Source organism: Octopus bimaculoides, chromosome 4 (genome assembly GCF_046866305.1).
Source record: "Octopus bimaculoides isolate indiv1 chromosome 4, ASM4686630v1, whole genome shotgun sequence".
Classification (NCBI taxonomy): Eukaryota; Metazoa; Mollusca; class Cephalopoda; order Octopoda; family Octopodidae; genus Octopus; species Octopus bimaculoides.
The window spans coordinates 141283479-141299269 of record NC_142931.1 but is presented as its reverse complement, the minus strand read 5'-3'; the positions used below and the strand labels follow the sequence as shown (position 1 = coordinate 141299269).

Genomic DNA, 15791 nt, shown 5'->3' with positions numbered 1-15791 from the left:
CAAGGGAAACTAATACAAATAGCCACAAAACACGAGCAAAACAAAAAACTGTTTTCAGTATTTAAGGAAGCTGACAAATACAAACAAGAAATCAATCTACCTAACAAATACGAAGAAGAAGAAGAAGAAACAACAAAAGCTATAAAACAAATGAAATCCAAACTAAAACTAGAACAGCAACGGACCATGATAAAACGATGGCAAGAAAAGCCCCTACATGGTAAATACTGGGCTAAACTAAATGCGAAAGAAATAGACAGAGAAAAATCCCAGCAATGGCTGAGAAGCTCAGGACTCAAAGCAGAGACTGAAGGATTTTTAATTGCTGCACAAGACCAAAGCCTCCCCACCAGAAATTACCAAAAACACATAATGAAAAGAAATATAACAAGTAACTGTAGAATATGTGGAGATCGACAAGAAACAATAAATCATATTATCTCTGGCTGCCCAGTCCTGGCTAAGAAGGAATATATTCACAGACACGACAGAGCTGGGACCTATATACACTGGAAGCTATGCCAACATTATGGAATAACAACAGAAAAAAGATGGTATAAACACACGCCAGAAAAGGTCACAGAAAACGAGAAAGCAACCATACTCTGGGATATGCCAATACACACAGATAGAGAAATTAAGGCAAATAGACCAGATATAGTTGTCAAAGTTCATGAAGAAAAAAAATGCTTTCTAATTGATGTATCAATACCAGCAGATAACAACGTTTCTCTAAAAGAAATGGAAAAACTTTCAAAATACAAAGACCTGGAAATAGAGATAACTCGAATGTGGAATCTAAAAACAGAAGCAATTCCTATCATAGTAGGTGCCTTAGGCATAATAAAAAAATATTCAGACAAATACATAACAAAAATAGCAGGACTTACAAATATATATAACATACAGAAAATTGCACTACTGGGTACTGCACACATTCTACGCAAAACACTTTCAATACAGTAAACATAAGAGCACCACAGCAAACCACAGCACATACCCAAGGCGCACAGAGCTGCGCTCGGTAGTGAAGCGAAAGCACGTTATAAAAATAAAACTACTGAATAATAATAATAATAATAATAATAATAATAATAATGATATCCAAACAGATGAGGTGCTAGAGCATAACAGACTTAACCTAGTGGTGGTGGTAGACGAGGTGCACCACATATGCTGTGTAGTTGATGTTGCATGACCCTTTGACCCACAAATAGTCAAGAAGGAAGGCGAAAAGATAGAGAGATACAATCCTCTTAAGTACGAAATAGCCTGGCTATGGAAAATGAAGAAGGTGAAGATAGCGCCAATTATTGTTGGATCCTTGGGGACAGTATCAGAAGGCATCAAGAGGAATATTAAGGAAATTGGAATAGGGTGTCCAGTGGAACTGCTCCAAAAGGCCTGCCTCCTTGGCACGGCCAGAATAATAAGGAAAGTATTAGCTGAAAGTATAGATAGCATGGTACCGTAGGTTAGAGGTAGTAAGCCTGCTACGCATATATGACACCAAGAGCTTCAACAACACATGTGACAGATAATAATAATAATAATAATAATGTAACAAATTTGCCTTTCATCCTTTTCTAATCTGAAACAATGACAACTAAATTGAAACTCGGTGGAATTTGAACTCATAACGTAAGGATGGAGGAGATGCTGCAAAGCATTTTGTCCAGCGTGCTAACGTTTCTGCCAGCTCAACTAGTAATCAACCAATAAATTAATAAAAAAGTGAAGAAAAAAAAGGAAGAAAATATGAAATGAAATATTGTATATCAGCTACTGAATTCATCAGGCAAAATATAAGAATTAAACTGAAATTAGTTTGCTTATACGTATAGAAACACAGCTTATGTATGCATGTATGTATGTATGTGTGTGTATTTGTTTTGCGAGGTTCTTGATGTGAAGTCGTGCATTGAAACAGATATTGTTATATTTGGGGATAATCGTACTTTTGTGAATTAACTATGCGCACTAAATATTTGGCCTTCGTTTCGGCTTTATTCTTCTTCTTCTTATGGTGTCCTTTGTTTGAGATATTTCCTCACACACCACCCCAAGATAGACACCACAGAAAGCCAGAATGGATTAAGCAGAACAGAACATAAACACATCTATCTATCTATCTATCTATCTATCTATCTATCTATCTATCTATCTATTATTTTTACGGAGATGTACTTGCATAGCAAGTGACCTGATCTGTGATCGTATGTTGGAACGAAATTTAAGTTTATATGTTGAAGTGAATTTTTGAGTTTTAAATGGCTTATAAACACCTTCCACGCTGCAATTGTTATCTATTTTTGGTTTTATTGTTTTATTTGTTTCAGTCATCTGACAGTGTCCAAGCTGCAGAAATCAACCCCTGGACTTATTCTGTAAAAGGCTGGTGCTTGTTCTATAGGTGTCTTCTGCTGAACCGATAAATTACGAGGACGTAAACACACCGACATCGGTTGTCAAGTGATGGGGGGCGTGAAGGACAAACAGACATACACACACACACACACACACACACACACACACACACACACACACACTTATATATACATAGACATATATAAATTTGACGGGCTTCTTTCAGTTTCCGTCTACCAAATCCAATCACAAGGCTTTGGTCGGTCCGAGGTTACAGTAGATGAATAAAAGAATATATGTATGTATGTAATTAACTAATCCAATCATATTTTCTAGTCTCGGCCCAAGGGCTGACATTTTTGGGCAAGGGACCAGTTGATTACATCGACCCCAGTGCGTAACTGGTACATGATTTTATCGACCCCGAAATGATGAAAGGCAAAGTCGACGTTGGCGGTATTTGAACTCAGAACATGAAGACAGACGAAATACTGCTAAGATTTTCGCCCATAGCTAAACAAATAATAGCATGTTTACGTGTACGTGCGTTTGGCTGGGTTTCACATATAATGAATGAATGGAGTATATCTAAATTGTACTGTCTCGAGAAGATAAAATGTTTACTTAAATAAAGATGCATTTTTGAAAACTGGGATTTGAACTCAATGAATGAATGAATGAATGCATAATAATAATAATAATAATAATAATAATAATAATAATAATAATAATAATAATAGTAATTCATAATGTTGAACATTCATAATGTTGAACAGTCATAATGTTGAAGTTCAGCAATGTAGAGCAGAGTGGGAAAAACAATACCACCAATCCTAGTATTCGGCTGTAACCTTATTTTATCAATCCGGGGGTAGGAAAGGCTAAGTGAAGCACGTCAAATTTGTACGAAGTGTAATGACGCAGCGTGTCTTTTTCATTGCTCCTGTGGTTCTTCCAATCAGAATGAATAATGAGTCGTTTGGGTGCAGCTGTTTGGACGCTGACGATTTCTCGCGGCTGCCAGGACATTCGTTAGCAGTACTTTTTGGCACTGCAGGCAAACACAGAAAAATTTGCGTACGAGAAGAAATGTACATATGTGTAGAAAGATTGAGTGAAAAAGGGAGAGGTAATTTTTAACTCTACACGATATCAGCACTTTTCCTCTCTTCATACAAATGAAGAAATATACTCCTACATTTCAACAGAGAGAGGGAGAGAGAGAGAGAGAGAGAGAGAGAGAGAGAGAGAGAGTGTGAGAGAGACGGAGAGAAAGACTGACACAGGGGAGAAAGGAGAAAAACAACTGGAATGTGTTATATCACAAAAGTTACCGTAAGAATTAGTAACGCCAAATAGTATACTCCAAAGCGGCTGCGCCAAGACGTCTCACATTCATCGCTGTGATATTACATAGGAACACAGTATGTTATATAATATCATAGTCATTCTAAAAGTCTACGATCCTTTGTACTTGTACACCTAAGTTGGGACACATTTATGACTATTTACATAAAACTGCCACTTCAAATTTACCGCTTTCTATAACATTCACGCTAAACGTAGTTTCCATTCAATAATATAGAACGCCAGTTGCCAGTAGAATCAAAATCATACTCTCTTTAAACGCAGATATACTTTCTTTAAATGAGGATCACCTACACAAAATATATATGTCTCATATTTCATATTCACACACTTCCAAAATCGCTCTTCCGCCCTCTCACCTTTCATATGAACTTGTATGGTCAAATTCCTCAAATATTTTTCATTGCCACGATGAGTTCGGTGAACTTATCAGTAATATCACTTTTTATATTATTGACTATAAGTATACAACGCGTATACATATATGCATATATATATACACATATATATATATACACACATATATATACACATATATATTGTAAATATATATATTTATATATATATGTATATATATATATATATATACATATGCATACACACATATATATGTATATATACATATATATATATATACACATATATATACATATATACACATATTTATATGAATGTATATATATATATAGAGATATAGATATATGTATATGTATATATGTATATATATATATATACATATATATATATATGTATATATGTATATTCATATATACGTATATCTACGTTATATATATAAATGTATATATATATATATATTTATATATGTATATTTACGATATATATATATATATATATATATATATATATATGTATGTCTGTATATATATATATATATATATATATATATATATATATATATATATACATACATATATATGTTTATATATATGCATATATGCATATATGTGTGTCTATATATATATATATATATATATATATATATATATATATATATATATATATATATATATATATATATATGTATATATATATATATTTGTATATATAATTGTAATGGTTTGTATGATTAGTGAGGCTTTTAATTTGTAGAGGAAAATTTTGTTTTAAAATATAATAAATGCCTTTGACATTTTAAAACACTTTCATTATCACATGTCTACAAACACATCACTCCCATCTTAATTAATAACCAACTTAAATGAAAAATGCATTATTCAATTGTCAAAAATGTCTCTCATTTAGATACATGTCAACCAAATCGGTTTGTTTTTGTTTGTTTATGATGTTTGCATTGTTTTTAATGTTGTCTGATTTTATATTTTATTGATGTTTTTTTCCCAAAGACAAAAGTTAAAATAATCGTTAATAATTTTTTTTTTCAAAGAGATCGGTGGATCAATCATGACAGTATGGTTACATATTCAATATAATTTACTCCATCTGAAGGTTGATCTCAGAGCAAGATTTCAAATCAGATCTATGAGGAAAAGAAAAAAATAACATGAATAAATCATTTTCTTTTGTACACATCCCTCTCGAAGAACACATCTCCCACCCTGACGATTTGAAGTGTTTTCTTATAAGACACTGTCTTTTTCGTCCGGTGAATTATTTGGTGAAATTTCGAAAGGAGAGTATTCTTCCAAATTAACATAGTCTTTCATTTTTTTGGGACTCCCATTTTCTATAGGTTTAAACGGAAAAGTCCTGACTGTACTTCGACTCGCTTGTGGTGCGACGTTCGATCGTGTCGGACACCACGTGACGCCCACTGATGTTCTCGGTGTAGCTCGATAAATGTTAGAGATTTCTGTTTGATTAAAATTTGTGTGGCGTGCTATCGCTCTTTTGCGACAGCAGAACACTAATGCAAAAGTTCGTCGGAATTTCGTGCTGATTAAAGAATAAAGAATGAAATTAACCGAAGAATTTATCTGGACTAGCAGATTTGTGATATTAGCGGCGATTTTTATGTCATTTCCTCTTCTGCCAGGAGCTATGCTTCTTGAGTAAAGCAGTAGTAATGCTCCGGGAAACTGACATATGAGGAAGACTAAAGCTACGCTTATTAACATCAAAGTGATTTTCTGTTGCTCGCTGCCGCTCTTCTCCGACGATTTTCGCAATGGCGCCTTTGACATAAAGCGGCGTATTTTATTGGCTTTGACAACAGCCCTTATAAGGAGCCCATTGAAAAACACAAGAGATATGAGGGGAAGAAAGGTGAAAGAGGTAACTATGAACCAATTATAACCTTTGTCGTAGGCGTATGTTTCTGCAAATTCTGTCCATTCATTTCTTAGTATTGTTTGATTGTTTGAATCAAGTCTTTTCACTGTCTGGCGTTCAAAAAACTCAGGGACAGTTACAGCAATGGCGATGGATGAAACTATGGCCGTAATTATACGCGCACGCTGCGGAGTACAAATCACGTGTCCACGGATCGGGTGACAGACACCGATGTAACGTTCCACTGTGAATGTGATGGTTTGCCATACACCCACGTTACTGCACATGTCTGTGAGAACATGTGCAATGGGAACCCAGTAGATGTAGGCATCAACAGAGCTAACCTGTGAGAAGTGTTTCAAACTCAACGTGAAACCGAATATAAGATAGAGCGTGTCAAAGACTGCCAAAACTGTTAGATAAACATTAGTCGATGTATTCATGGACTTGTGAGTGAGCACAATAATATTCAGTATATTGCTTACCACACCAAAGAATATAACAATGGGCACACATATCTTTTGAACGATAAAGCGTGTCATACGAAGTGCTTCCATGTTGTTGTTTGTATCAGAACTTTCTTCACTGGACTGAACCAATGTTTCCAGAGTTGACTGGACGAGTACATTGTAGCCGGCTTTGATGCTTGTCACGTCGTAAATCAAAGAATCGATGGTTGAGTTGCTTGTAATCATTTTAATTGATATTTATGATAACACAAATCATTACTTAAAAAAGGGACATTGTTCTATTCTTTCATAATTATGTAAATATCCAAATCTGGAACCTATGTTTCGATGATTTTTAGCATCAAGTTTGCCATGATATTATAAATAGGAGCATAGTAGACTTCACCAATCGGTGATCAAATTCCTTTTTGAATAAGAGACTTTCAAAAGAAGTTTCACATATATGATTGTCAGTGTGTAAACGAAATCAGGAGCAAAACAATAGGAATGTGTAAAAGAACTGTAAATAAACTAAGGCATTTGTAGAAGCCAAATCTTTCGCCAAATCAAGAGTCACGTATAGAAACATGTTTCAGTGGAGGCAAATTAAATAACGGCGGTATTTAGTTGATAATATTAATATAGTTTAGCTGGAACAAGTTGGGGACGTGCGTTTTCTAAAGTGATGCAACAAACATCTATTTATTCTTTTCACAAGTTCCGCGTGATTTCAATTAATCTATTGTCACTAAAGTTTCAATGAGCATGCTGTGTTCTCCAGACATTGTGTATACAAACGCCTGTTTCAATGACTATGAATACTGTTTAGATATATTGATATATAAGTGTGATTTGAATGGGTCGTATTTATATTCTTACACGTATTTATTTTTCTTACATAAACTTCCGAGTTATGAAATATTTTCGAAAGCGTCAATAATAGAAAGCTGGCGTATATATTTAGAGACAGCGACTAAGAATGTCTTGAAGCTGTGCATTGTTGAATGAATTCCAAATGTTTTTGTTAGATATGTCTCCATTCCATGCTCTATGACGAAAAACTATGAATAGTTGATGAGAACAACCATTTATTTTTTTCCATGTTGATAATGCGTTTTTCGCTAAATCCTTCTGCAGTTAACATAGACAGTGTGGATTTCTCTCCGGATTATTCTTTTGACAAAGCAGCAATAATTCGATTACCAGAGCAGCTGAAAATATAGAAGAGACCGATTAGATTTTATTTAAAGGATAATTCAATTAAAAAGAAATAACAATTTTATCAACGGTAATGGCGGTATCAGCGACGATGATTGTGACGGTGAACGAAAACGTATTTGTTGAGATGACAATGACGAAGTGGATGGCAATGACGCTGATGATGATGCCGATGATGATGATGATGGTGATGATGATGATGGTGACGATGATGATGATGATGATGATGATGATGATGATGATAATGGTGATGGTGGTGATAGTTGTCATTGTTGTTGTTGGTGGTGGTAGTGAAAGTGTTGATGATGACGACGACAGATAATGAGGAAGGATAATGTTGGTGAGGATGATGGCGGTGTTCATAATGATGCATGATGCTAGTGATGTTTTGTTTGTGATAGCTGTGGAAGGTCATCATCATCAACATCATCAACATCATGATAAAATTCATGGTGATTATGGCGGCATTGGCAGTGAGAATCTCTTATATCACTAGAAAACATCAGATTAGGAACGAGCGCGTTTGAAACGGGAAATTGCATGGGTCATATTTTTGCAAGCCTACTTTGAACTCAATTTGAACTCAATTTGAACTCAATTTGAACTCAAAACATAAGTTACGCAATGGGACACACAAAATGCATTCTGTCTGGAGCTCTGACTTATCATTCACCGCATTAACATATTACTGGCTACACATTTTGGCACAAAGTCAGCTATTTTTGCGGTGGGGACGAGTCGGTTACATTGACGCCAGTTTTCAACTGGGACTTATTTTATAGACCCCGAAAGGATGAAAAGCAAAATCGACGTCATCGGCATTTGAACCCAGGACTTAAATTCGCTGAGCAGAAATACCGCGAAGCAGTTCTTCCTGTGTGGTAATTATTCTGCCTTACATTAACCTAATATAGTCGCCTTCCATTAACATAATATTAATTTCAAATGTTGCCACATGTCTAGCAAGCTCGGGAGAGGGGGGCATATCAATTATATCGACTCCAGTAACCAACTGGTACTTATTTTATCGACCCAAAAATGGCGGAATTTTCGCTCAGAGTGTTAACTCAAGACCAATCAAAATGCCGCTAAGAATTTTATCCGTCTCGTCGCAAACGCACTGGTTCAATGCCACTTCTTTATTGTTAGTCAATTGGTTAATTATCTAACCAACTAATTAATCGATCATCTGTTTAACGTGCTGGTTAAACAATTAACCGGATGTTAGTTAATAAAAGTTATGTCGTCGCCCCTCGCTAGCTGAACAAATCGCGAACTTAAAAGGTTGCGAATGAACTTTTACTAACAAACAACTTTTTGATTTTGTAGTCAACATATCTGGCGATCGCTGAGTTAGCTGGGCGGATATTTAAGCAATCGTTTATCAATAAAGAAGCGGAATTGAACTAGGGTGTGTGTCATTATCATTGGAAAAACTTACTTCGTTAAGACACAACACAATTTGTTTCAACTCACGAAATTACATCAAGAATACATACATACATACATATATACATACATAAACAAACATTCATTGGTGAAACTGATACAACGTAGTAATCCATTTTCATAATAGAAAATCGCAAATACTTTAAAAGCACTTAAATATTAAACACATTTTCGCTAAGTTCTACGTTTCATAAATCATGACCCAACTGAAGTAATGAAATGAACTGTGAGAAATTATTGTCAAGCTTAAAACACTGTGATCTGCAAGTTATAATGTCAAACTGATTTATATAACATAAATGTTGATTAATCAGATAAAGTCTATTTGGTTCTTTGATATTCTGTATATTTAAATTTCAAATACAATAACTAAATTTTGTAGAGAGACAAAAGGGAGCGAATCAATAAATGAATCACATCGATAAAAATATTTTTCGTGTTAATTCCAATAACGTTGGAATGGATTCACATAAATAGAAAAAAAAAAGGAAAAACAAAAGGAAAGTATTTGATAATCCCGTACATGTTAAGGGATGGCAGCGTAGGATTAGACATAGGCCCTTTATGAACTCATAGACACAGAACGTACACACACAGGCACAACGTGCATACGCATACACGATTATTTAACTGCCACTCGTTCATTTACAACAACGAGTGTTCCAGTTGATGCGACCAAGGATATAGCCTCCTCGTGAAATTATTGTGCAAGAGTTCTCCGCAGACACGCGAACACTTAACGTAGTTCTCAAGAAATTTCGGCCTGATACAGAATGTCAAAAGGCTGGCCCTTTGAAATACAAGGACAATTCATTCTTGCCAGATGGGTCGACTAGATCATGACTGGAGCAACATGAAATAAAATGCCTATATTAACGCGCTGTGGGATATCTTACGATCGTGTGCCGCATACCTTAACCAGTATGCCACACACCTTCCCTATATATACAAATATGCATATATTTAAGCAGAGGCACGCATATACATACACACTATCGTATATCTACACCCATATACATTCTCATAACCACGTATGTAGGTAACTGCACCTACTGACAAGCATAGGAAAACAATATAATTCATTCATTACCTAACAATTCTACACGTAATATATAACTAACCAATTAAAGGACATATATGAACAAACACAGGACTGATATAACAGTAAAGAGGTGATTCACAACCTGGAAAGCTTTATCAATACAATGTGAGTTATTCATATATCTAGCAAAGCTACAGTGATTGAATTGCGCTATCCATTTACCGGATGCAACCATAGAACGCAAATATCATAACGGTATAGGATGCACTATATTCGTTGGTAAGCGATATGTTATTAGTTTTGATAAAGGAGCATAAATAGTCGCAGGCATAGTTGGGTGGTGAAGAAGCTCACATTGCAACCACGCGCCTTCGGGTTCAGTCCCACTGCGCGACACCTTATGTAAGTGTCTGTTATTATAGTCTGCGCCGGCCAGCAAATTCTGAGTGAATTTGACGGATGGAAGATCCGTGGAAGCCTGCTCTATGAGTGTGTGTGTGTGTGTGTATGCGTGCATATTTGTACACACGCACACACATACACACACGCGCGCATATATATAATTGTGTACGCTTGTGTGTGTGTTAGTACCTTGTGTGTGTTAGTACCGTGTTACCTTTCAATATCTGGTGTTTGTTTACGCTCTCATGACCTAGCGGTCCCTACAGACGTATCAAGGATATAAGCACCGTGGTTGATTTGTTCCAGTGAACACCTTTAGGCGCCGCCAATAAATGAAATCAGTAAAACAGTTAGATAAGAAAGTAATAATAAAATGAAACACAGATAAAATCAAATCATATTACTAGCATATTAGTAGCAACAGAATCTAGCAGGAATATTAGTCCAGCATGACCGGGATCGTAAGTGGAATATAACAAAATTTAGTCAAGCAGTTCATGTTAGAATGTAAATATGTTTACTTAATAAATTTAAGGTATTGATAAGATCACTTATAAAGAATATTTATATAAATATAGACATTAATATAACAGTTTCGGATTGATAACATGAAAAGATATATCGATTATTGCTTGCTTCATGGTGCTACATCCCATGTGTGTATGATTCGGTTCAACTCAATCTTTTTCACAATCCTTACCATCAAAATGATAGAGAGAGAGAGTTTATGTTAGTTCAGATGTATATTCAATTAGTTTTTGAAGGCCTTTTCATATTCATGTTTGCAGTCAATTACTGAATCGTTTCGTATGTTTAATAAACAATAACCATCAGATGTAAGGACTTGAATTTTACCGCTCCGGAGACATTAACAGCATTCCTGTTAATCCCTCTGGTATAGGATCTTATCATTTATTTCTTCTTATTTCTTTATTGCCCAGAAGGGGCTAAACGTAGAGGGGACAAACAAGGACAGACAAAGGGATTAAGTCGATTACATCGACCCCAGTGCGTAACTGGTACTTAATTTATCGACCCCGAAAGGATGAAAGGCAAAGTTGACCACGGTGGAATTCGAACCCAGAACGTAACGGCAGACGAAATACCGCTAAGCATTCCGCCCGCCGCGCTTACGATTCTGCCAGCTCGCCGCCTTGCTTCTTCTTGCTGCAGCCATTACATTGCGCCCATGCTGGGGCGCCGATTTGAAGTGTTTGTTTAGTTGAAGAAATCGACACTAGTACTTATTTTTCAATCTGGAATTTATTCTATCGATCAATTTGCTGAACCGTTAATGGCACGGGGACGTAGATAAAGCAACACCAGTTCTCAAATAGTGACGGGATAACATAAAGTGAAACACACAAAATACATACAAACATGCTCAAATATGTTTATATATCTAAATGGTAAGCCTGGAGAGTAAATCAGCCGTAACATTGTGGTAACAACGATGTCTGGAGAGTAAATCAGCCGTAACGTTGTGGTAATAACGGAAGCTGGAGAGTAAATCAGCTGTAACCTTGTGGTATCAATAAACAAGGTGATGACACATATCGGTCCCGTGTTAATAGTGTAAATAATGTACAAGTAAAAGATAAACAATAAAATTGAAACAAAGCGATATCTACTGATGCACTAAGATACACGTGCTGCATTTGTTATCAGCAACTCGGTGCTGGTTCTTAATAATTTTGAACTTAGAAAACCTCTAATATCGGATAACCTTTTAAGTTGTGTGAAATTATTCAAAACATAACGATTAGTGGTATTGTCTGTTATTTATAGAAGCTTTCTTCTCCTATTCTCCAATATTACTTGTGGAATATAAGTGCTACCACGTCGAGGAGGATGAAAAGTTAATTATAAGTATATTGAAGCATATTTACAGATTAAATATATTTTGATTGCTTTAATTATTTATTGACTTTCAAACCACTTGATTTATACAACGTATTTGTTCCATGGATTTATTTAACAAGGAGTTTATTAAGGTCAAGATCATTTCTGCTATATATACTTGAAGCTGATAATAATGGCTGGCGTATAAATGTGTATGTGAGTATTTGTATGTGTGCATGCGTGGCTATGCATATTTGTGAATGACTGTGTATATGAGTGCATCCTGATTTTTTTGTATATGCGAAATTGCTTGCCCACTTCTCTCGCTGTCTCCGTCTCTCTGTCTCTATATATCCGTATACACTTCAAAATTTACACACATATATATATTTTTAGCATATACTTCAACATCGACATAGAAAATATTCTGGTATTGCTTTTCAGGAGTGGCTGTGTGGTAAGTAGCCTGCTTACCAACCACATGCGTGGCACCTTGGGCAAGTGTCTTCTACTATAGCCTCGGACCAACCAAAGCCTTGTGAGTGGATTTGGTAGACGGAAACTGAAAAAAGCCCGTCGTATGTATATGTATATGTATACATATATGTGTGTTTGTGTGTCTGTGTTTGTCCCCCCACCCACATCGCTTGACAAGCGATGCTGGTGTGTTTAGGTCCCCGTAACTTAGCGGTTCGGCAAAAGGGACCGATAGAATAAGTACTAGGCTTACAATGAATAAGTCCTGGGGTCGATTTGCTCGACTACAGGCGGTGCTCCAGCATGGCCGCAGTCAAAGGACTGAAACAAGTAAAAGAGTAAGTGATGAATGTTTTTCAGTCCTTACATTTTGCAATGATTGTTTATAATTATGCAGAAACACAATAATAAGGATTAATTCTCTGTAACAGATTCCTTGCGTACAAGAGAAGCTTGACTCTTAATCTTCATATTTTCTAATGATTGTTTACTGGCATTAGGAATCTCAATGGTATTTGTTAATTCTATGTAATAAAGTATCTTAAGTGGTTTTTATTTGGAAGAAAGATTATATTATAAAATGAAATTAAATTGCAATATTTTATCTTCATCTTTGTTTTATATGTTATTACCAAGTATTTAAAATATAAACTAAAGAATGAATCGATATTATTGGTCTTCTAAAGGATTTGGTTCATATTAAATAAGAAAGAGTATTCTCTAGAAATGTCTAAACGTCATGTGTCGTTTTCTTAATAATTAAGAATTCTGAACTGAGATACAGGTTATAAATTTTGCAAAATGATAGGAGATATAGATTTTATTATACATGTTTAGAATTGTTTCATTATTTACTTGTATCACTCATTGGACTGCGGCCATGCTGGGGCACGGATTTGAACGGGTTAAGTCGAATAGATCGAAAATCAGTACTTATTTTTGTTATTCGTGGTACTTTTTACGTTTCAAAAGCATGGCGAAGCAAACAGAAGCACAAAGACACACACTCCCGCACACACAATTGCACACATGCTCACCTCACCCCCACCACCACGCACGCTCACACACATGCATATACGTGGGGCTTCTTCCAGTCTTCAACAACCAAACCAAATCCACTCACAGTGCTTTGTTCGGCCCGTGGCTATTTTTTTCCCACGAGTGTTCTGGAGCCCAGTAATGACCTCATTTGCATACAGCCAATCAGAGCAGAGCCACCTTTATCCTTTCTTCATTTCTAGTCAGTACCGTGCATTCCTTACTCCTTCCCTCTCTACTGGCAGACAGTAACTCCTGTCCTCTAACTACCTGTCGGTCAAACGAATGGATATATGTAAATAATATTTCTTCCTTCTTGGTGTTGATCCTTCGATGTTCCCTGGTTATCCGATGTTGGCACAATAATACATACACCTGCCCACACTAAATTGCTGGAGTTATTTCATTTTTTCCCAGAAACAGTACAGTTCGAGACAGTAGTATTTGTAGTGATAGCGAAAAATTTTTTCAATATTGAAAAACGGTTGCTATCTGTCAGGAGAGAGGGAAAGAGTAAGGATGCACGGTGCTGACTAGAAAGGAAGAAAGGATAAAGGTGGCTCTGCTCTGACCCGCTGTATGCAAATGAGTTCATTATTGAAGTCCGGAACTCTCGTTGGAAAAAAAAACTTCGCGGTTCGGTGCTATAGTAGAAGACGCTTGCCCTAGGTGTAAGAATGATGTTCTTCTTTGTTTAATGAACAAAGAAGGGAGATACTACACTTGTACAAAAAATTATTTCTCGCTCTCTCGAACTTTCTAAATTCTAATGACGTCAAAAATATAAAATTATCGTAAGTGAGAATAATGTTTCTAAAATGAGTAGAAACATTCGAAAGATTGCTTTGGTCCAATGCTAGGATTTCTGTTATATTTATACCAAATATTTACACGCTAGAATTTATAGGTTCAGCGGCTTCGAGTGTGACCACTCCCAAAGAAAATGAAAAACAAAAAACGAATTATTTCACCAAATTTCTAAATTTGTATGACATCAACAACGTTATATTCAGCCAATGGGGCTCTGATAGACGAGAATATGTTGGAGAAAGAGTCAAGTGTATCCAGGGGTGGAATTTGAACACGGTGAGGCTTAGTAACAGTAACTTGTCAAGAAACGATCGAGAAGCTTCTTATTTTGTATCAATGGAATGGAATTATAATTAAAACTGTTGTCATGATCTTTCGATCTAAAATACAAAACAAAACATTATTTCTATTATTAATGTAAATCCTGTCTTTTTTTTTTTTAAATCGATTTCAAATTTTCTAAATTTGGATCTGCATTTAAAAAATTTAGGTTGAATCAAGTTTATTATAAAATCTAATATGGATCACACTAGAGTGATTTTGGTGAATAATTTTTTCGATAACTCATGAATAAATGTATAATTTTATTCCGTTCTTTCCGTTGAATCTTAATAGTATGTTCGAGAAAATTTACTAAATATACAAACTTTCAGAAAAGTACTTTTATACTGCACATATTGTGACCTCATTGGTAGTGTTCACTTTTCTACTTGAGTGAACGTTTTATCGAATATTCATGCTTTGTACTTCCAATTTAAGCTTATATATATATATATATATATATATATATATATATATATATAATATAGGATAAATTCTTTATAAGAATTTATCAAGTAGTCAGCGTGAAAAAAACCTCATAATGAAAAAATAACGAAAAATTTCGTAATGAAAATATTCATCGTTTCTTCATAGATATATTTAATAATATATAAAGGGCATTAACTGTGCAGCAATGCCTCATGCTATCGAGGGACTAAATAAGTAAAAAAACTACCCAAAATAAGTAACATATTTACCGAAAGCGAGGGAATGCAGCTTTTCAAAATTTATCTCTTAAAAACATTTAAATCAACGGT

At 35.2% G+C, this 15791-nt stretch overlaps 1 protein-coding gene and 1 non-coding gene across 2 annotated transcripts in view; both read right to left on the bottom strand.

Annotated features, from left to right (window-relative positions):
* Positions 1–5050: 5050 nt before the first annotated feature.
* LOC149136270 (uncharacterized) lies at positions 5051–6820 on the bottom strand. The gene is made up of 2 exons (XM_089351581.1): positions 6471–6820; positions 5051–5233 (listed from the first exon to the last, which is right to left on the bottom strand). Exons 1-2 carry the CDS (start codon positions 6678–6680, stop codon positions 5228–5230), a joined length of 216 nt encoding a protein of 71 aa, XP_089207707.1. The 5' UTR covers positions 6681–6820; the 3' UTR covers positions 5051–5227.
* A 687-nt stretch (positions 6821–7507) lies between these two features.
* The window catches only part of LOC106872763 (uncharacterized), a 76108-nt gene continuing 67824 nt past the window's right edge, over positions 7508–15791 (bottom strand). Inside the window, exon 3 of the transcript XR_016241711.1 lies at positions 7508–7645. This is a non-coding gene — a transcript (uncharacterized LOC106872763). The remainder of the gene's footprint in view (positions 7646–15791) is intronic.

What these genes read in the sequence shown, in the direction of transcription:
- LOC149136270 (XM_089351581.1), bottom strand. Translation starts at nt 6,680, where the DNA reads ATGATTACAAGCAACTCAACCATCGATTCTTTGATTTACGACGTGACA.